The 22090-nt window shown below is 37.8% G+C and overlaps 2 protein-coding genes and 1 long non-coding RNA gene across 7 annotated transcripts in view; 1 reads left to right on the top strand and 2 right to left on the bottom strand.

Moving 5' to 3' along the window:
* LOC309665923 overlaps positions 1 to 22090 on the bottom strand; it is a 265959-nt gene that overhangs the window by 38375 nt on the left and 205494 nt on the right. Inside the window, exon 2 of one of the 2 annotated variants that reach the window (XR_014266765.1) lies at positions 4647 to 4737. This is a non-coding gene — a long non-coding RNA (uncharacterized lncRNA). Of the gene's footprint in view, positions 1 to 4332; positions 4738 to 22090 lie in introns of those variants that run through there. The other variant, XR_014266766.1, reaches the window with a different exon arrangement.
* The window catches only part of MACC1 (MET transcriptional regulator MACC1), a 332598-nt gene that overhangs the window by 248441 nt on the left and 62067 nt on the right, over positions 1 to 22090 (bottom strand).
* ITGB8 (integrin subunit beta 8) overlaps positions 1 to 22090 on the top strand; it is a 123450-nt gene that overhangs the window by 68511 nt on the left and 32849 nt on the right. For all 4 annotated transcript variants that reach the window (XM_082472695.1, XM_082472697.1, XM_082472698.1 and 1 more), the window contains 3 exons: positions 2525 to 2771; positions 4161 to 4326; positions 4909 to 5067. In XM_082472695.1, the coding sequence (XP_082328821.1) occupies positions 2525 to 2771; positions 4161 to 4326; positions 4909 to 5067 (572 nt within the window). The remainder of the gene's footprint in view (positions 1 to 2524; positions 2772 to 4160; positions 4327 to 4908; positions 5068 to 22090) is intronic.

Here is a 22090-nt window from a genome sequence, read left to right as displayed (position 1 = left end):
TATCCAGGGACATGGTATTCATGTTCCCACGAAAAGGTATTTCTACTGCCTCCAAGAGAAGGTTTCTCCATCATATATAATTATCCAATCCAAAGCCAACTTGAGAGCATAATGTGGGGAATGTCTCAGGCTCATGGGCAAAATGTGGTAATCTAAGCTTGGCCCCTTCAGCTTCCTCCTTAACAAGCAGAGTGGGGTTTGGGGTCAGCCTATGTAGGGCTGCCCACCTTAAGCTTACTACTTAAAGCTAGAACCTTTTAGGAAACTCAAGGGCCTTGCAGTTTAAAAGTAGCGATTATCATTCTCTCCAGCGATGAGTAAAAGGCCTGTGTACAGAAAGATTCTCCTTTCTCCTTTAGTGAAAACTTGTCTTACTGAGGTGTCAGCCCACGCTGAGGTCTTCAACTGACCCAGGTACATGTGCTAACGCCAGCACCTATGTAATCAAAATCAAGCTACAGCAGCCTGCATCCTCTAACCATGGGCATTTGGCAAGGCTTCCTAAAAGCCCTCTTCTTTGCTGAGGCCAGTGAGACTAGGATTCGCTTGCTAGGCTATGAGCAGCTGACATGTGCTGAAGGCCCCTGTGTGGCTAGCATTTTACTGGAGCTCCCTGAATAGCTCAGGCCTCCAAGGCCTGTGCTTTTGTTGATGCTATGTAGACTCTGCCTGTTGGCTGAGATAACCAACCAATAATATAACAACTCACACAATACGCTGAATATCTGGTACATTTTTCGATGACTCTATAAAAATAGGCAGCCATTCATCTTTAGACAGAGCCACCATAAACTATAATGATCCATCAAGATGAAAATACCATGTGGCCAGTTCCTAATGCCTTCAGCCATATGTCCAAGTCAACAGTTAAAAAACAACTACACAACTTGAAAAAAATTAAAAATTAAATGCTGACCCACACATTAAAATTCAAGCTCCTCCACATGAACCACACTCCCCAATATGCTCCATTTCTATTTCTCATCGATCCAGCCCTGTCTACCAGATTCTATCATTCTTCTGAATTAAACGTCTCTACCCAAATTGCAGGACACTTCCACATGGGCAGGATTTTTCACCAGATACTTGGAAAGCAGAGCCAAATATATGTTCACTGGAGGCAGCCCAGCTCCTAAAAAAAAGGAGTGAAAGAGTTGACTGGGCTGGGCTATGCAAGCCCAATTTCTCCTCCCGAACTCTTGGGCTGAAAATCCAAGAATGTTATAATAAAGAAGTTTCCTGCATTTAAAGGCAAATTAGGAATAAGTAAATAGCCCCTTTTTCCCATAATTAATATTACAAACCAAAAAACCTTACTATTTTTAATACATTCCATAAACTGGCTGAAGAACATTTGATTTGTGAAGTAAGTTTTAAAATATTGCTATTTTTAATCATATTAAGACTGGAAATATGATTTGATAAATTGTAAGATTCCTTTAATAAGTAGATCAGGCTACCAATTATGTATACAAATTGGTATTTATTAAAAAATTTTTTCCACTCAAAATATTCCCCATGTACAAATAATTAATGACTTACAAGCATTTGCTTTATTATTTAAAAAAGTAAAATTCACAAACTTCCTGTATTTAAATTGATAACTTTTCATCATGTACTTTAAAAAGTTAAATACAGAAGTACTAACTCTGTAGGGTACCAGATCCTTGTATCACTTGATAATGGACAGAAAACTAAATAAAACTGTATTGCAAAGACAGTTTGTCTTTTGGAGGCTCCAGCAATTCTCCTTATGGTGACCCTCTCTACTCATCCAGTTTCTTTGCCCCTGTGATCCCTCTTCAACATATGTTTATCATGCACCCATTATGCATTGGACAAATGCTGTCCCCTACATTGTCTAGGTCTTCAATGTGGCACTGCTGCGTATCATTCTTCAGACCACTGTCTCATTTCTTCTTACAACTAACCGTTGGGGAGAATCTAATCAAGTAACTCATGATGAGGTAGGAATTATTTTGAATAGCTTAATGTACTTCTCAGTACCAGAGTTTTCACATCTCATATGTAAATATGCCTTAACCCAAAAGAATGAATCTACACCTGCATCCAATAAGGGGTAAATTTTCTTAGAATACCTTTCTGGCTGTCTTCATATCTAAAAGCAACCTGAAAACAAACACAGACACCTACTCTCTCTTATGATAGAATGCTGCTTGCCATTTGTGCTGTGCTTTACTAGACACTAGAAATACAGGTTCATATGGTGATAAATATATTCCCTATTACATTTATGTTGAGCTGGTCTATTTGCTATTATCTCTATCTGCCCTATAGAATTATGAGAAATGCATTGTAGAAGTTGGAGACTAAGACATTGGTATGTCTGGGATGGTACGGTTTCCAAACTGCCTTGAAATTATTCTGGAATATTCCCAATTTCATTCATTATGCACAAATTTGTGATTATTGTTCTACACCTAAAATGTGACTGACGTATTGATAGCTTAACCTGAGATGTTTAAAATGAATACTATACTATGTTTGCCTTTCTTTGAACTAGGAGCTGAAGCTAATTTTATGCTGAAAATTCATCCTCTGAAGAAATATCCTGTGGATCTTTATTATCTGGTTGATGTCTCAGCATCAATGCACAATAATATTGAAAAATTAAATTCAGTTGGAAATGATTTATCTAGAAAAATGGCATTTTTCTCCCATGACTTCCGCCTTGGATTTGGCTCATACGTTGATAAAACAGTTTCACCATACATTAGTATCCATCCAGAAAGAATTCATAATCAATGCAGGTATCTAATATTTGACGTGGACTTCCTAATGCTAAACAAATTTAAGATCTTATAAAACCTCATTTTGTTTTTAAATCAAAGACTTACTAAATTTTATATTTTTGTTTTAATTAAATGATAAATGAAAATATGTATAGAAGAAGTATGTTCCTATCTGAAAACTTCTGAGACTGAAGGGTGGCTTTTTACTTTATATTTCTTCAAATATCATTCACTTAGTTCCTATTACAAAAAACACAAATAATATTAGTAATTTTGGATAAACCTCCAATAATCAGGCTACCACATATATATATATAAAATACCTCTTTGAAATTTCTGTATTCCTTTTTTGATTGCTCCAAATTGGCCGAATTAAGGTTTATCAAATTTAAAGTACTTATTTTGCCAGTATTGCATCTATATTTCCATTACTGTATTGTGACTGTTTATAATTACATTGCTTATGATGTGATTTCAAAGAAAACTCAGCTAGCACATGGAGGGTAGGTAGGTCAAAAGATGAGAATTTTTTTGCTAGAAAGAGCCCTTTTTCTTATCATTTTGGAACAGCATGTTCCCTACTATGAAAGGAAAACAGACCTTTAAAACATGAATTTCTCACACGACACTTAGCCTGTTGAATTTTCAGAGAGAAATATAAATGTGTTCAGTTCTTCCTTAACAAAACATTTCATTTCATCATCTTCTTTCCTACTTCCATGAATTGCCCAGATCATTTACAGTATACACTCTAATTTACCAAAACAACTCTGCTTTCTGTTGTAGAGGAACAAGACTGATGCCTCTCCACAAGGAGCTTCACACACCTTCTCCCCGAATACAAATGCACCTGAGGAATGATCCTCACCTTTGGGGACATTATGGGATTCTCAAAACAATTTTAATGAATTTTGACCATTCATCAATAATTCTACACCAAGCATCACTTTAAAATTAGCAAAATATTTTAAAATATCGAACAGTAGTACAATATTTTAACTGAATTCCTAAAAACATTTCCCAAAAAGTGTTTTTCAGCTGTTCCATGGGCAAATGTGATAGGAAATCACTGTAAATTCTCATCTCCTCTTAAAAATTAACAGTGCATATTAGCATAATAAAAGCCCTTAGGTGTGTCCTATATTAAAGAAACATGTTTAATCTTCTTTACGTTTTGACAACCAAGGCATTATATTCCTACATGCAAAGAAATATTCACCAATATTGAGCTTTTCTCTGATTTTATAGAATACAGATTTTCTCTAATAAAATTTTCTTGGCAAAAAAAAAAAAAGGTATTCCCTTCTCACATCAACCACACACTTTTACTATGACTATGAGTAGTATTTTGGATCTTTGAAGGACGCATAGTAAAACAGAATTTGCATTTCTTCTATACCCATATAGTGACTACAACTTAGACTGTATGCCTCCCCATGGGTATATCCATGTGCTGTCTTTGACGGAGAACATCACTGAGTTTGAAAAAGCAGTTCACAGACAGAAGATCTCTGGAAATATAGATACACCTGAAGGAGGTTTTGATGCTATGCTTCAGGCAGCTGTCTGTGAGGTAAGAAGTTTCACATTATTGAATATTTGCTCAGATGAAAAATTCTCCAAGAATTTAGGATTTTTCTCTTTGATTTATGGAGTGAAAACATAGCATAGAAGAATACATTCTTCTCCTATCTGTTATTCGTCACCAGTATTATTCATTTTGGTGTGTGTTCAGGACAGAGGGGCTAAATTAGGAGAGGGTTATAAATAGGAAAAGATAAAAGGGAAAGGATAACTTCTGCACTTGGAAAATCATTTCCAAAAGGGCTGCTCTTTTCACTCACTACTCTCCAAGGAAAAAACAGAAATAGCTTGTTGTCCTACTCACATCACAGTGGGCAGAGTCTGCACTTCATAAACCTGGCTTGTTCTTCCTCTGTGGAACACCAGAAGTCTCTAGCCAGGAGATAGTGTGGTCAAACGGCTGTGGAAGAGGATATGCAAATAAAAGTTAATGCTATTTATGAAACAGCATTGAATTTATGCACATCATTCTAGCCTGACTTAATGTTTTAAATTTAATGTTTACTTGAAATGAAGACCATAGTAAAGATCTATGTTATTGTACAAGATCTAATTACATGTTTATTTTAAGAGTCACATTGGATGGCGAAAAGAAGCTAAAAGATTGCTGCTGGTGATGACAGATCAGACATCTCATCTTGCTCTAGATAGCAAATTGGCAGGCATAGTGGTGCCAAATGACGGAAACTGCCATCTGAAAAACAACGTCTACGTCAGATCAACGAGCATGGTAATACAGCAGTAGCCTATTAGTAGTTATGACTCTTCTGGTTACAGTATAAGTTTAAATTGGCAATTCAGCTGTCCTTGTACCAAGAAATTACCTAAAGGATCATGATGCAAAGTCAGGATAAGTCATGAAAGACAAGTTACAGAACAATGCAGTCTATAAATTCTGCTCAATAAAATATAAGGCTGAAATACTTTGATCATATCTAGTAGCTGACTCTCTAATGTCCTACAAAGACATTGTAGCTGTATAATTGTAGCTGTATAATTTATGAAAATAAGAGTGATAGAAGAGCTTACTTTTTACTCAGCTGAAGGACCTTAAAAGGAAAAGAGCATATACATATACGTTTGCCTTACTAGTTTACTTATAACTACTTCTACAGGGTTAGTATCGAAAAACATATTAGAGATTAAGAAGAATGTATTTGGCTTGAGGAATCCTCGCAGTAAAATAGACAGAATCAAAGTAGAGACTAGGGGAAAAAAGGACTAAAACAAAACCGGCTTTCAATTTTATACCTCACTCCTTCCTTCTGAAGTTTATCTATATTTAAGGGCTCTTTTGTTTAAACAGTGCATATCTGGATTGCTTCCTGAGGGTTAGTTTCGGCTCTGAATCATATATTTAAATACAATCTCTTAGAACAACATCTTTCCCAGCATTAGCTATTCTGCATGTAGAAAATAACTGCATAAAGCATCATTTACTTGTGACGTGACACCTACTTATACAGGCATGCAAATATTAGAACAAAAGCTTCCAAACTTTCTTATACTGCGGTACCTAGTGTCTTAGTAATCTTTTCCCTCGTACACTTAGGCAAAACAAGCAAACAAACAGCCTGACAGTTCTGTTTATTAAGTAGGTAGGTCCAAATAACATAACTATTTAGTCCTAAAAACTTAGTAGCCAGTTAAAAAAATAATACACATGAACATCAAAAAATATATATGTGTGTGTATATATATATATATATATATATATATATATATATATATATATATATATATATATATATATGTATAGTTTGTCATTCTTAGTAAATAAGTTACAATGGGAACTTCCCAAGCCTTGGAATCGGACCAGATATAACCATCCTCACTTCCTGTTCCGCACTGATTTTCACGTTGCCCAGTTTTGCAAAGATATGCCATCATCTAAAAGAACAGAGCCAAATGTAACGGTAAAGCTGTGAACCACCTCCAGCTAGTAGTTCATGGGTACCTGACAGATGCCACGTATTACTGTGCTTCCCTTAAAAATTCAAGATATTCTGAGGTACCCTGGTGAGTGTACTGCAGTGCTCTAAGGCACCTCATGCACAGTTTGGGAAACGCAATATTAGAAGCATATAAATTATGCTGAAATGTGTGTGGTTCCCATGAGTGAAATTTAAATAGTTTAAATTTTGTTAATCTGAAACATTCTACCAGACTTTTTGAAAGTCTAGAGCAGCAACTGTTATTACCGCATAAAACAAGTTCAACCCTTGGTTGGTTTAGATTCTTGAAAGCAGCCTCAACATTTAAAGATTTTTAAAAATAACTAGAAGTTGAATTTTAAATTTTAGGATTTGGAGTTATTCCCTTAGTGTCTTTCTCTTTGCTAATTCTCTTCTACTCAGCCACATTTCACTTTGGTAGACCCATCCACTTTAATTTAGTCATTTATTATCTTTTCTTCCATTCAACCTCTTTTAATCTGAGATAGAGTTCTAATTCATTTACTGGGAGTGGAGGAGAAGACAAGAGGAACTATTCTATTGTGAGACAAGTAGAAGCTTTTTTTTTTTAAAGGGAAAATAATAATCACATTATTCTCAAATTGCATTGCATTATCGTTTTGAAGTTTTGCCAACTCACTGAAGTCATCGCTCCATAACTGTATTTTAGAGGGTGCTGTTGCTCATATAGGAAGGATTCCTTAAGGCAAAGAAATGTTCTCATACTTTTAGACATATGCCATGCCATATAACCTTATGGACACAAATTATAATTCTGATGGAATTTTACACAGTGTTTGGGCTCTTATGATATCAGGAATTTGGACAAACTATCATGAACTTCATTTGCTTTCTTGAAAATTTTTTTACCTACTTAAAACAATGAACCTTCCACATGTCACTGATATGTACTGAAAAAACCAAGGAGTAGTGTGTTTATTAATACCTTAGAAGAATATTTTTATCTCATTTATCCCAGGTCTGTGTTTTAAGGGATCCTCTTCCTAAGAAGTTCATTCCCTTCATTTCCAGGGACACTGACCTAAAACAAAAGAAGTTGAAGCATTTTGATTGATCCCTTGACTATGTGTTTATATACACAAGGTGTACTACTGCTCTGAAACCTCCTACATCCAAAGCTACCCTGAGCCTAATAAGCATATGTACCTGCTTATTTTAAAATGATCTCCATTCTCTCCTATTCAGCCATTATAGAGGAATTTAAAAAAGGTATAATTTAGACAAGCAATCAAACACTTTGCTTCTTGGCTTTATCTCTAGCAGCCAATACCAGTAATGTTGAATAGTACCTGAGCTTCTTGGGCCAAGACTCTGGTTCTTTCATTTTTAAAAGGAAATGATAAAAGACCTTTTACATGTCTAAATTACATGGTCCAGAGTTCTACTGCTTATTCACCTAGCTATTTCATGAGGGTCAATGTGAATTCCAGAATAATAACATCTACCCTGTTTTCAGTTTTTATTAACTGAAACCACATATGTACATACAGTATCAGTATACTGCATACAGTACAGTGTATACAGTATGAAATTTATCTTTACAACAACTTGGTAAGGTAGTCATAATTATCTTTCTTTTATAAACAGAAAAACTGAGGGGAGAAAAAATTAAGAATGTTGACTGAGGACAGACAGCTAAGAAGTTAATAAGTGGCAGAGCTAGGGCTCAATCCAGTTCAATCTTTTATTAAAATCTATATTCTTTTTTTTTTTTTTTTTAGTTTTATAATATTTTATTATTATCATGTTTTTAAATTATGGAGACATGATATCTTTTTTTTAATTGAAATACAGTTGATTTACAGTGTTGTGTTAATTACTGCTATACAGCAAAGTGACTCAGTTATACATATATATACATTCTTTTTCATATTCTTTTCCATTATGGCTTATCACAGGATATTGAATATAGTTCCCTGTACTATACAGTAGGACCTTGTTGTTTATCCATCCTATATATACCAGTTTGCATCTGCTAATCCCAAACTCCTACCCCACCTCCCCCTTGGCAACCACCAGTCTATTCTCTATGTCCATGATTCATTTTCTGTTTCATGGATAGGTTCGTTTGTGTCATATTTTAGATTCCACATATAAGTGATATTATACGGTATTTGTCTTTCTCTGTCTGACTTACTTCACTTAGTATGATAATCTCTAGGTCCATCCATGTTGCTACAGATGGCATTATTTCATTCTTTTTTATGGCTGAGTAATATTCCATTGTGTATATATATGTACCACATCTTCTTTATCCATTCATCTGTCGATGAACATTTAGGTTGCTTCCATATCTTGGCTATTGTGAATAGTGCTGCTTTGAACATTGGGGTGCATGAATCTTTTTGAATTATGGTTTTCTCCAGATAGATGCCCAGGAGTGGGATTGCTGGATCATATGGTAATTCTATTTTTAGTTTTCTGAGGAAACTCCATACTGTTTTCCACAGTGGCTGTACCAACTTACATTCCTACCAACAGTGTAGGAGGGTTACCTTTTCTCCATACCCTCTCCAGCATTCGTTATTTGTAGACTTTTTAATCATGGCCATTCTGACTGGTGCGAGGTGCTAACTCATTGCAGTTTTTTTTTTTTTTTTTTTTTTTTTAACATCTTTATTGAAGTATAATTGCCTTACAATGGTGTGTTAGCTTCTGCTTTATAACAAAGTGAATCAGTTATACATATACAATATGTTCCCATTTCTCTTCCCTCTTGCATCTCCCTCCCTCCCACCCTCCCCATCCCATCCCTCTAGGTGGTCACAAAGCACCGAGCTGATCTCCCTGTGCTATGCGGCTGCTTCCCACTAGTTATCTATTTTACATTTGGTAGTGTATATATGTCCATGACACTCTCTTACCCTGTCACATCTCACCCCACCCCCTCCCCATATCCTCAAGTCCATTCTCTAGTAGGTCTGTGTCTTTATTCCCGTCTTGCCACTAGGTTCTTCATGGCCTTTTTTTTTTTTTTTTTTCCCCTTAGATTCCGTATATATGTGTTAGCATACTGTATTTGTTTTTCTCTTTCTGACTTACTTCACTCTGTATGACAGACTCTAACTCCATCCACCTCATTACAAATACCTCCATTTCATTTCTTTTTATGGCTGAGTAATATTCCATTGTATATATGTGCCACATCTTGTTTATCCATTCATCTGTCGATGGACATTTAGATTGCTTCCATGTCCTGGCTATTGTAAATAGAGCTGCAATGAACATTTTGGTACATGACTCTTTTTGACCTATGGTTTTCTCAGGGTATATGCCCAGTAGTGGGATTGCTGGGTCATATGGTAGTTCTATTTGTAGTTTTTTAAGGAACCTCCATACTGTTCTCCATAGTGGCTGTATCAATTTACATTCCCACCAACAGTGCAAGAGTGTTCCCTTTCCTCCACACCCTCTCCAGCATTTATTGTTTCTACATTTTTTGATGATGGCCATTCTGACCGGTGTGAGATGATATCTCATTGTAGTTTTGATTTGCATTTCTCTAATGATTAATGATGTTGAGCATTCTTTCATGTGTCTGTAGGCCATCTGTATATCTTCTTTGGAGAAATATCTATTTAGGTCTTCGGCCCATTTTTGGATTGGGTTGTTCGTTTTTTTGTTATTGAGCTGCATGAGCTGCTTGTAAATCTTGGAGATTAATCCTTTGTCAGTTGCTTCATTTGCAAATATTTTCTCCCATTCTGATGGTTGTCTTTTGGTCTTGTTTATGGTTTCCTTTGCTGTGCAAAAGCTTTTAAGTTTCATTAGGTCCCATTTGTTTATTTGTGTTCTTATTTCCATTTCTCTGGGAGCTGGGTCAAAAAGAATCTTGCTGTGATGTATGTCATAGAGTGTTCTGCCTATGTTTTCCTCTAAGAGTTTGATAGTGTCTGCCCTTACACTTAGGTCTTTAATCCATTTTGAGTTTATTTTTGTGCATGGTGTCAGGGAGTGTTCTATTTTCATACTTTTACATGTACCTGTCCAATTTTCCCAGCACCACTTATTGAAGAGGCTGTCTTTTCTCCACTGTATATGCTTGCCTCCTTTATCAAAAATAAGGTGTCCATATGTGTGTGGGTTTATCTCTGGGCTTTCTATCCTGTTCCATTGATCTATATTTCTGTTTTTGTGCCAGTACCAAACTGTCTTGATTACTGAAGCTTTGTAATATAGTCTGAAGTCAGGGAGCCTGATTCCCCCAGCTCCATTTTTCGTTCTCAAGATTGCTTTGGCTATTCGGGGTCTTTTGTGTTTCCATACAAATTGTGAAATTTTTTGTTCTAGTTCTGTGAAAAATGCCAGTGGTAGTTTGATAGGGATTGCATTGAATCTGTAGATTGCTTTGGGTAGTAGAGTCATTTTCACAATGTTGATTCTTCCAATCCAGGAACATGGTATATCTCTCCATCTATTTGTATCATCTTTAATTTCTTTCATCAGTGTCTTATAATTTTCTGCATACAGGTCTTTTGTCTCCTTAGGTAGGTTTATTCCTAGATATTTTATTCTTTTTGTTGCAACGGTAAATGGGAGTGTTTTCTTAATTTCACTTTCAGATTTTTCGTCATTAGTGTATAGAAATGCAAGAGATTTCTGTGCATTAATTTTGTATCCTGCTACTTTACCAAATTCATTGATTAGCTCTAGGAGTTTTCTGGTAGCATCTTTAGGATTCTCTATGTATAGTATCATGTCATCTGCAAATAGTGACAGCTTTACTTCTTCTTTTCCGATTTGGATTCCTTTTATTTCTTTGTCTTCTCTGATTGCTGTCGCTAACACTTCCAAAACTATGTTGAATAATAGTGGTGAGAGTGGGCAACCTTGTCTTGTTCCTGATCTTAGTGGAAATGGTTTCAGTTTTTCACCATTGAGGACAATGTTGGCTGTGGGTTTGTCATATATGGCCTTTATTATGTTGAGGAAAGTTCCCTCTATGCCTACTTTCTGCAGGGCTTTTATCATAAATGGGTGTTGAATTTTGTCGAAAGCTTTCTCTGCATCTATTGAGATGATCATATGGTTTTTCTCCTTCAGTTTGTTAATATGATGTATCACATTGATTGATTTGCGTATATTGAAGAATCCTTGCATTCCTGGGATAAACCCCACTTGATCATGGTGTATGATCCTTTTAATGTGCTGTTGGATTCTGTTTGCTAGTATTTTGTTGAGGATTTTTGCATCTATGTTCATCAGTGATATTGGCCTGTAGTTTTCTTTCTTTGTGACATCTTTGTCTGGTTTTGGTATCAGGGTGATGGTGGCCTCCTAGAATGAGTTTGGGAGTGTTCCTCCCTCTGCAATATTTTGGGAGAGTTTGAGAAGGATAGGTGTTAGCTCTTCTCTAAATGTTTGATAGAATTCACCTGTGAAGCCATCTGGTCCTGGGCTTTTGTTTGTTGGAAGGTTTTTAATCACAGTTTCAATTTCAGTGCTTGTGATTGGTCTGTTCATATTTTCTATTTCTTCCTGGTTCAGTCTCGGCAGTTTGTGCATTTCTAAGAATCTGTCCATTTCTTCCAGGTTGTCCATTTTATTGGCATAGAGTTGCTTGTAGTAATCTCTCATTATCTTTTGTATTTCTGCAGTGTCAGTGGTTACTTCTCCTTTTTCATTTCTAATTCTATTGATTTGAGTCTTCTCCCTTTTTCTCTTGATGAGTCTGGCTAATGGTTTATCAATTTTGTTTATCTTCTCAAAGAACCAGCTTTTAGTTTCATTGATTTTTGCTATTGTTTCCTTCATTTCTTTTTCATTTATTTCTGACCTGATCTTTATAATTTCTTTCCTTCTGCTGGCTTTGGGGTTTTTTTGTTCTTCTTTCTCTAATTGCTTTAGGTGCAAGGTTAGGTTGTTTATTCGAGATGTTTCCTGTTTCTTGAGGTAGGCTTGTATTGCTATAAACTTCCCTCTTAGCACTGCTTTTGCTGCATCCCATAGGTTTTGGGTCGTCGTATCTCCATTGTCATTTGTTTCTAGGTATTTTTTGATTTCCCCTTTGATTTCTTCAGTGATCACTTCGTTATTAAGTAATGTATTGTGTAGCCTCCATGTGTTTGTATTTTTTACAGATCTTTTCCTGTAATTGATATCTAGTCTCATAGCGTTGTGGTCGGAAAAGATACTTGATATGATTTCAATTTTCTTAAATTTACCAAGGCTTGATTTGTGACCCAAGATATGATCTATCCTGGAGAATGTTCCATGAGCACTTGAGAAAAATGTGTATTCTGTTGTTTTTGGATGGAATGTCCTATAAATATCAATTAAGTCCATCTTGTTTAATGTATCATTTAAAGCTTGTGTTTCCTTATTTATTTTCATTTTGGATGATCTGTCCATTGGTGAGAGTGGGGTGTTAAAGTCCCCTACTATGATTGTGTTGCTGTCGATTTCCCCTTTTATGGCTGTTAGTATTTGCCTTATGTATTGAGGTGCTCCTATGTTGGGTGCATAAATATTTACAATTGTTATACCTTCCTCTTGGATCGATCCCTTGATCATTATATAGTGTCCTTCTTTGTCTCTTGTAATAGTCTTTATTTTAAAGTCTATTTTGTCTGATATGAGAATTGCTACTCCAGCTTTCTTTTGATTTCCATTTGCATGGAATATCTTTTTCCATCCCCTCACTTTCAGTCTATATGTGTCTCTAGGTCTGAAGTGGGTCTCTTGTAGACAGCATATATATGGGTCTTGTTTTTGTATCCATTCAGCCAGCCTGTGTCTTTTGGTGGGAGCATTTAATCCATTTACATTCAAGGTAATTATCGATATGTATGTTCCTATTCCCATTTTCTTAAATGTTTTGGGTTTGTTATTGTAGGTGTTTTCCTTCTCTTGTGTTTCTTGCCTAGAGAAGTTCCTTTAGCATTTGTTGTAAAGCTGGTTTGGTGGTGCTGAACTCTCTCAGCTTTTGCTTGTCTGTAAAGGTTTTAATTTCTCCATCGAATCTGAATGAGATCCTTGCTGGGTAGTGTAATCTTGGTTGCAGGTTTTTCTCCTTCATCACTTTAAGTATATCCTGCCACTCCCTTCTGGCTTGCAGAGTTTCTGCTGAAAGATCAGATGTTAACCTTATGGGGATTCCCTTGTGTGTTATTTGTTTTTTTTCCCTTGCTGCCTTTAATATGTTTTCCTTATATTTAATTTTTGACAGTTTGATTAATATGTGTCTTGGTGTGTTTCTCCTTGGGTTTATCCTGTATGGGACTCTCTGTGCTTCCAGGACTTGATTAACTATTTCCTTTCCCATATTAGGGAAGTTTTCAACTATAATCTCTTCAAATATCTTCTCAGTCCCTTTCTTTTTCTCTTCTTCTTCTGGGACCCCTATAATTCGAATGTTGGCGCGTTTAATGTTGTCCCAGAGGTCTCTGAGACTGTCCTCAGTTCTTTTCATTCTTTTTTCTTTATCCTGCTCTGCAGTAGTTATTTCCACCATTTTATCTTCCAGGTCACTTATCCTTTCTTCTGCCTCAGTTATTCTGCTATTGATCCCATCTAGAGTATTTTTAATTTCATTTATTGTGGTTTTCATCATTGCTTGGTTCCTCTTTAGTTCTTCTACGTCCTTGTTAAATGTTTCTTGCATTTTGTCTATTCTATTTCCAAGATTTTGGATCATCCTTACTATCATTATTCTGAATTCTTTTTCAGGTAGACTACCTATTTCCTCTTCATTTGTTAAATCTGGTATGTTCTGACCCTGCTCCTTCATCTGCTGTGTGTTTTTCTGTCGTCTCATTTTGCTTATCTTACTGTGTTTGGGGTCTCCTTTTCACAGGCTTCAGGTTCGTAGTTCCTGTTGTTTTTGGTATCTGTCCCCAGTGGCTAAGGTTGGTTCAGTGGGTTGTGTAGGCTTCCTGGTGGAGGGAACTAGTGCCTGAGCTCTGGTGGATGAGGTTGGATCTTGTCTTTCTGGTGGGCACGTCCACGTCTGGTGGTGTATTTTGGGGTGTCTGTGGCCTTATTATGATTTTAGGCAGCCTCTCTGCTAATGGATGGGGCTGTGTTCCTGTCTTGCTAGTTGTTTGGCATAGGGTGTCCAGCACTGTAGCTTGCTGGTCGTTGAGTGAAGCTGGGTCTTGATGTTGAGATGGAGATCTCTGAGAGATTTTTGCCGTTTGGTATTACGTGAAGCTGGGAGGTCTCTTGTGGACCAGTGTCCTGAAGTTGGCTCTCCCACCTCAGAGGCACGGCCCTGATGCCTGGCTGGAGCACCAAGAGCCTTTCGTCCACACGGCTCAGAGTAAAAGGGAGAAAAAACAGAAAGAAAGAAAGAAAGAAAGAAAGAGGCTATAATATAGTGAAGTAAAATAAAGCTATTGTAAAGCAAAGCTATACAGACAAAATCGCACCCAGAAACATATACATATACACTCACAAATAAAGGAAAAGGGGAAAAATTAATATATCCTGCTCCCAAAGTCCACCTCCTGAATTTGGGATGATTCGTTGTCTATTCAGGTATTCAACAGATGCAGGCACATCAAGTTGTTTGTGGAATTTTAATCCGCTGCTTCTAAGGCTGCTGGGAGAGATTTCCCCTTCTCTTCCCTGTTCGCACAGTTCCTGGGGTTCAGCTTTGGATTTGGACCCGCCTCTGCGTGTAGGTCGCCTGAGGGCGTCTATTCCCCGCACAGACAGGACGGGGTTAAAGGAGCAGCTGCTTCGGGGGCTCTGGCTCACTCAGGCCGCGGGGAGGGAGGTGTACAGAGGAGGCGGGGTGAGCCTGCGGCTGCCGAGGCCGGCGTGACGTTGCACCAGCCTGAGGCGGGCAGTGCGTTCTCCCGGGGATCACAGGACCCTGGCAGTGGAGGGCTGCACAGGCTCCCGGGAGGGGCGATGTGGAGAGCGACCTGTGCTCACACACAGGCTTTTTGGAGGCGGCAGCAGCAGCCCCAGCGTCTCACGCCCGTCTCTGGGGTCCGTGCTGATCGCCGCAGTTCGCGCCTTTCTCTGGAGTTCGTTTAGGCGGCACTCTGAATCCCCTCTCCTTGCGCGCCGCGAAACAAAGAGGCAAGAAAAAGTCTCTTGCCTCTTCTGCAGCTGCAGACTTTTTCCCGGACTCCCTACCAGCCAGCTGTGGTGCGCTAACCCCTTCAGGCTGTGTTCACCCCGCCAGCCCCAGTCCTCTCCCTGCGATCCGACCGAAACCGAAACCCGAGCCTCAGCTCCCAGCCCCGCCCGCCGAGCAGCCAAGCCTCTCGGGCTGGTGAGTGCTGCTCGGCGCCGAGCCTCTGTGCGGGAGTCTCTCCGTTTTTTTCCTCTGTGCCCCTGTTGCTGTGGGGTCTGCGGTGATCGCCGCGGCTCGCGCCCTTCTCTGGAGTTCGTTTAGGCCGCGCTCTGAATCCCCTCTCCTTGCGCGCCGCGAAACAAAGAGGCAAGAAAAAGTCTCTTGCCTCTTCGGCAGCTGCAGACTTTTTCCCGGTCTCCCTCCCAGCCAGCTGTGGTGCGCTAACCCCTTCAGGCTGTGTTCACGCTGCCAGCCTCAGTCCTCTCCCTGCGATCCAACCGAAGCCGAGCCTCAGCTCCCAGCCCCGCCCGCCCCGGCGGGGGAGCAGACAAGCCTCTCGGGCTGGAGAGTGCTGCTCGGCGCCGAGCCTCTGTGCGGGAATCTCTCCGTTTTTCCCTCTGCGCCCCTGTTGCTGTGGGATCCGCGCTGGTAGCTGCGGCTCGCGCCCGTCTCTGAAGTTCGTTTAGGCAGCGCTCTGAATCCCCTCTCCTCGCGCACCAGGAAACAAAGAGGGAAGAAAAAGTCTCTTGCCTCTTCGGCAGCTGCAGATTTTTTCCCGGACACCCTCTCGGCCAGCTGTGGTGCACTAACCCCTTCAGGCTGTGTTCACGCCGCCAACCCCAGTCCTCTCCCTGCGATCCGACCGAAGCCCGAGCCTCAGCTCCCAGCCCCGCCCGCCCCGGCGGGTGAGCAGACAAGCCTCTCGGGATGGAGAGTGCTGCTAGGCGCCGAGCCTCCGTGCGGGAACCTCTCCGCTTTGCCCTCCGCACCCCTGTGGCTGCGCTCTCCTCCGTGGCTCCGAAGCTTCCCCCCTCTGCCACACGCAGTCTCCGCCCGCGAAGGGGCTTCCTAGTGCGTGGAAATCTTTCCTCCTTCACGGCTCCCTCCCACTAGTGCAGGTGCCGTCCCTATTCTTTTGTCTCTGTTATTTCTTTTTTCTTTTGCCCTACCCAAGTACGGGGGGAGTTTCTTGCCTTTTTGGAGGTCGGACGTTTTCTGCCAGCGTTCAGTGGGTGTTCTGTAGGAGCAGTTCCACGTGTAGATGTATTTCTACTGTATCTGTGGGAAGGAAGGTGATCTCCGCGTCTTACTCTTCCGCCATCTTCCCGAGGACCCTAAAATCTATATTCTTAACCACTTTGCCACAGTGTCTCAAGGGAAAACTAGAATAAATAGAGCAGTGAAGTTCTTGCTGTAGTTTCTGCTCTAACTTTCTAGTTACAGTCTTACTTATAGAAGAAATAAAGCAGATAATTTGGCTTACTTAAATTACATAACATGATAAAATTTTAAACAGTTTAAGCATTGTTACATTTTATATATGGCCATTGGCAAATAATATTATAGTATTAAATAAATTACCTTTTCCACTGCTTTTTCTCCAATTGCCAATATGAAAAGCTTGAGTAGTAATGTAGTTTTATAATTTACCAGTAATAATGCCAGCTTAAAATAAGGAATTGTTTCTAAAATGGTAGAGGTTAGTATAAAAATTGTTAATGGTGTAGAAGACAGGTTAATACTGAGGTCCTAGAATTTCACCCTGTCTCCCAACCCAGCTCCTCCAGGGTGATTCCCAACTTCATTCAAAGCCCTCCTCACAACCATTCACCCCATCCTTGGCCAAGAATAACACCAGAGTCTCCAGTAACAATGAAAGGGGCCCAAAGAGCAAATATTTGGAAGAGGCACACAGGTCATGCAATGAACCATTATTAATGGGACTTTCAAATATTGCTGTGACTCTCAGTCCTGATGGAGAGATGCAAATAGGCAACATCCTACCACACTTCTAATTATATTTAGTAGCTCAGGTATGGTGTTTCTCTCTCTGAGCATTTTTTTTGTGCCCCATCATATTATGGTCAGTGATTCTTCACCCCTCCTATCATTTAACTCCTCAGAATTCCTTTACTTATTTAGTCTCATGGAAATTACTGATATATAATTATAAGAATAATAACATTAAAATTCTAATATGTCAAAACTAAGCATATAATAAAAATTTTCACCTTATTTCCTGATTCTTACTTTGTTTTTCTCTGCTTAACACTGCATAAAAAAACTTTTTAAATTAATTAAAGAGATGAGATCAGTTTAGAGTGTTAGCACCTTTGGGTTTTATGAACATGCACCATCAGGAAAGTAAAGGGAATATCACTCAGGCTAAATGCATCCAGAAAGTTTTAAGTCCATATGCAGCTGTTTTTTTAAAAAATATTGTTACAACTTTTAGTTAAAGGTAAAGAGAGAACTTCAGCAAGAGAAAAATAAAGAGTCACATACAAGGGAACACCCATAAGGCTATCAGCTGGTTTTACAGCAGACTTTGCAGGCCAGAAGGGAGTGACATGATATACTTAAAGTGTTGAAAGGAAAAAAAACCCTACAACCTAGGATACTCTATACAGCAAGTCATCATTCAGAATTGAAGGAGAGATAAAGAGCGTCTCAGACAAGCAAAAACTAACAGAGTTAATCAACACTAAACCAAACTTCAAAGAAACATTAAAGGGCGTTCTTTAAGTGAAAAAGAAAAGGCTGTAACAAAGAAATAAATTATAGGAAGGGGAAAATGCCACTGGTAAAGGCAGATATATAGTAAAGACAGGGGTTCAACTACCTAAATAAGCTACTACAAAGGCTAAAAGACAAAAATTGTAGAATCAACTAAAACTACAATAAATAGTTAAGGGATTGATATGAAGATATAAAATATGATATCAAAAACACAAAAGGTGGAGGGGGTAGTAAAAAATGTAGCTCTTTTAGAATGTTCTTGAACTTAAATGGCTATCAGTTTAAAACAAGTAGATATAGTTAAAGGTCAACATATATGAACTTCATGATAACCACAAATCAAAAACCCTCAATAGGCATACAAAAACTAAAAAGAAAAGAGATGAGCTAAAGCATACCACTAAACTAAAAAGAGGCTAAAACTAAAAAGACATGAACACAAGCATACAACTAAAGAAAATCATCAAACCACAAGGGGATAGACTAAAACAAGAAGACAAAACAGAGAAACAACCAGAAAAAAGTAACAAAATGGCAATAAGCACATACCTACCAATAATCACTTTAAATGTCAATGGACTAAATGCTCCAATCAAAGGACACAGAGTGGCTGATTGGATAAAAAATAACCCATCTATATGCTGTTTATAAGACACTCACTTGAGAGCTAAAGATACACGGACTGAAGGTAAGGGGTTGAAAAATGATATTCTATGCAAATGGAAACAAAAGAAAGCTGAAGCAGCAGACCCTTATCAGACAAAACAGACTTTAAAACAAAGTCTATAACAAAAGACAAAGAGGGAATTATATATTATATAATGATAAAGGGATCAATACAAGAAGAGATTACACTCATTAACATATATGTGTCCAAAACAGGAATACGTATATAAAATATTAACAAAAATAAAGGGAGAAATGGACAGTAATACAATAATAGTAGGGCACTTTAACATCCCAATGACATCAATGGGGAGATCATCCAGACAGAAAATCAATAAGGGAACAGTGGCCTTAAATGAATCATTAGGCCAGTTGGACTTAATAGATATCTACAGGACATTCCATCCAGAACAGCAGAATGCACATTCTTTTCAAGTGTACATGGAGCATTCTCCAGGATAGATCACATGCTTGTCAATACAAGTCTCAACAAACTTAAGAAAATAGACATTATATCAAGCATCTTTTCTGACCACAATGGCATGAAACTATAGAACATTTACAGAAAGAAAAATGGGAAAAGAACAAACACATGGAGACTAAACAACATGCTACTAAAAAAATAGTGGTCAATGAAGAAACCAATGAGGAAATCAGAAAATATCTTGAGACAAGGCAAATGAAAATGGGAACACAACACTCAAAAATATACGGGGTGCACCAAAAGCAGTTCTAAGAGGGAAGTTAATAGTGATACAGGCCTAACTCAAGAAATAAGAAAAATCTCAAATAAACAGCCTAACTGACCAACTAAAGGAATTAGAAAAAGAAGAGCAAAGTCCAAAGTCAGCAGAAAGAAGGATATAATAAAGATCAAAGCAGAAATAAATAAATTAAAGACACCCCCCCAAAAAAAACAATAGAAAAGATCAATGAAATCAAGAACTTATTTTTTGAAAAGATAAACAAAATTGATAAGTCTTTAACCAGGTTCATTCAGAAAAAAAAAGAGAGAGTACCCAAATACACAAGATAAGAAATAAAAGAGGAAAACCTACTGCTGTTATCACAGAAATACAATCATAATAGAATTCTATGAACAGTTAATGCCAACAAATTGGACAACCTAGAAGAAATGGATAAATTCCTAGAAACATACAATATTCCAAGACTGAATCAGGAAGAAATAGATAATTTGAATAGACTGATAACTAGTGTTGAAATTGAATCAGTAATCAAAACCTCCCAAACAAAAGTCCAGGACCAAAGGGCTTCACAGGGGAATGCTACCAAACATATAAAGAAGAGTTAATATCTATCTTTCTTAAACTATTGCAAGAAATTAAAGAGGAGGAAACACTTTCAAACTCATTCTATGAAGCCACCATTACCCTGACACCAAAACCAGAGAAAGACAGTACAAAAAAAAGAAAATTACAGGCCAATATCTCTGATGAATATAGATGATTCTATCACTATATGCAGATGACATGATACTGTATATAGAAAACCCTAAAGTCTTCATCAAAAAGCTATTAGCACTAATAAATTAATTCAGTAAAGTTGCAGGATAGAAGATTAATATACAAAAATCTATTGCTTTTCTATACACTAATAATGTATTAGTATTATATATTTTCTCAGGAAGAGAAGGTAAGAAAACAATTCCATTTAAAATCACGTCAAAAAGAATAAAATACCTAGGAATAAACTTAACCAAGGAGGTGAAAGACCTATACTCCGAAAACTATAAAGCACTGATGAAGGAAACTGAAAATGATAAAAAGAAATGGAAAGATATCCCATGCTCTTGGATTGGAAGAATTAATATTGTTTAAATGGCCATTCTACCCAAAGCAATCTACAGATTTAATGCAATCCCTATCAAATTACCAATAACATTTTTCACAGAAGTAGAACAAATTATCCTAAAATTTATATGTAATCATGGGAAACCCCAAATTGCCAAAGAAATCTTGAGAAAAAAGAAGAAAGCTGGAGGTATCATGCTTCCTGACTTCAGACTATACTACAAAGCTACAATAATCAAAACAGTATGGTATTGGCACAATAAGAGACATACAGATCAGCTGAACAGAATAGAGAGCCCAGAAATAAGCCCATGCACATATGGTCAATTAATCTATGACAAAGGAGGCAAGAATATACAGTGGGGAAAAGACAGTCTCTTCAACAAGTGGTGCTGGGAAAACTGGACAGCTACATCCAAAGGAATAAAATTAGAACATTTTTTTCCACACCATATACAAAAATAAACTCAAAATGGATTAAAGACCTAAATGTAAGACCAGAAACCACAAAAATCCTAGAAGAAAACATAGGGAGTATGGTCTTTGACAAAGATCTTAGCACTATGTTTTTGGACCTGTCTCTTCAGGCAAGGGAAACAAAAGCAAAAATAAACAAATGGGGCCTAATCAAACTTAAAAGCTTTTACACAGCAAAGGAAACCATCAACAAAATGAAAATGCAACCTACTGAACATGAGAAGATATTTGCAAATGATATGTCCAATAAGGGGGCAATATCCAAAATATATCAACAGCTAATACAACTCAATATCAGAAAACAAACACCCTGATTAAAAAAATGGGCAGAAGACCTGAATAGGCATTCTTCCAAAGAAGACATACAGATGGCCAACAGGCATGTGAAAAGATGTTCAACATCACTAATCATCAGGGAAACGCAAATCAAAACCACAATGAGATATCACCTCACACCGGTCAGAATGACCATCAAAAAGACCACAAACGATAAATATCAGTGAGGAATGTAAAGAAAAGGGAACCCTCCAACTTGAAAAACAGTATGGAGGCTACTCAAAAAATTAAAAATAGAACTAACATACGATCCAGCAATTCCACTCCTGGGTATATATATATATATCTGAAGAAAATGAAAACATTAATTCAAAAAGATCTATGTACACCAATGTTCACAGGAGCAATACGTACAATAGCCAAGATATGGAAGCAACGTAAGTGTCCATCAACAACTGAATAGATAAAGAAGTTTGTGGTATATATATACAATGGAATATTACTCAGCCATAATAAAGAATGAAATTTTGCCATATGCAATAACATGGATGGATATAGAGGGTATTATGCTTAGTAAAATGACTCAGACAGAGAAATACAAATACTGCATATTTTCACTTATATGTGGAATCTAAAAAATAAAAGAAATGAATGGATATAACAAAACAGAAACAGACTCACACGTACAGAGAACAAGCTAGTGGTTACCAGTGGGGAGAGGGATGGGGGAGGGGCATGTGAACAATAATGACTTTAATAATAACTTTAGAATAGACCTAA

Source organism: Balaenoptera physalus, assembly GCF_965194825.1.
Source record: "Balaenoptera physalus genome assembly, chromosome: 8".
NCBI classification, from domain to species: domain Eukaryota; kingdom Metazoa; phylum Chordata; class Mammalia; order Artiodactyla; family Balaenopteridae; genus Balaenoptera; species Balaenoptera physalus.
The sequence above is the reverse complement of the archived record's forward strand: the minus strand, read 5'-3'. Positions and strand labels throughout refer to the sequence as shown.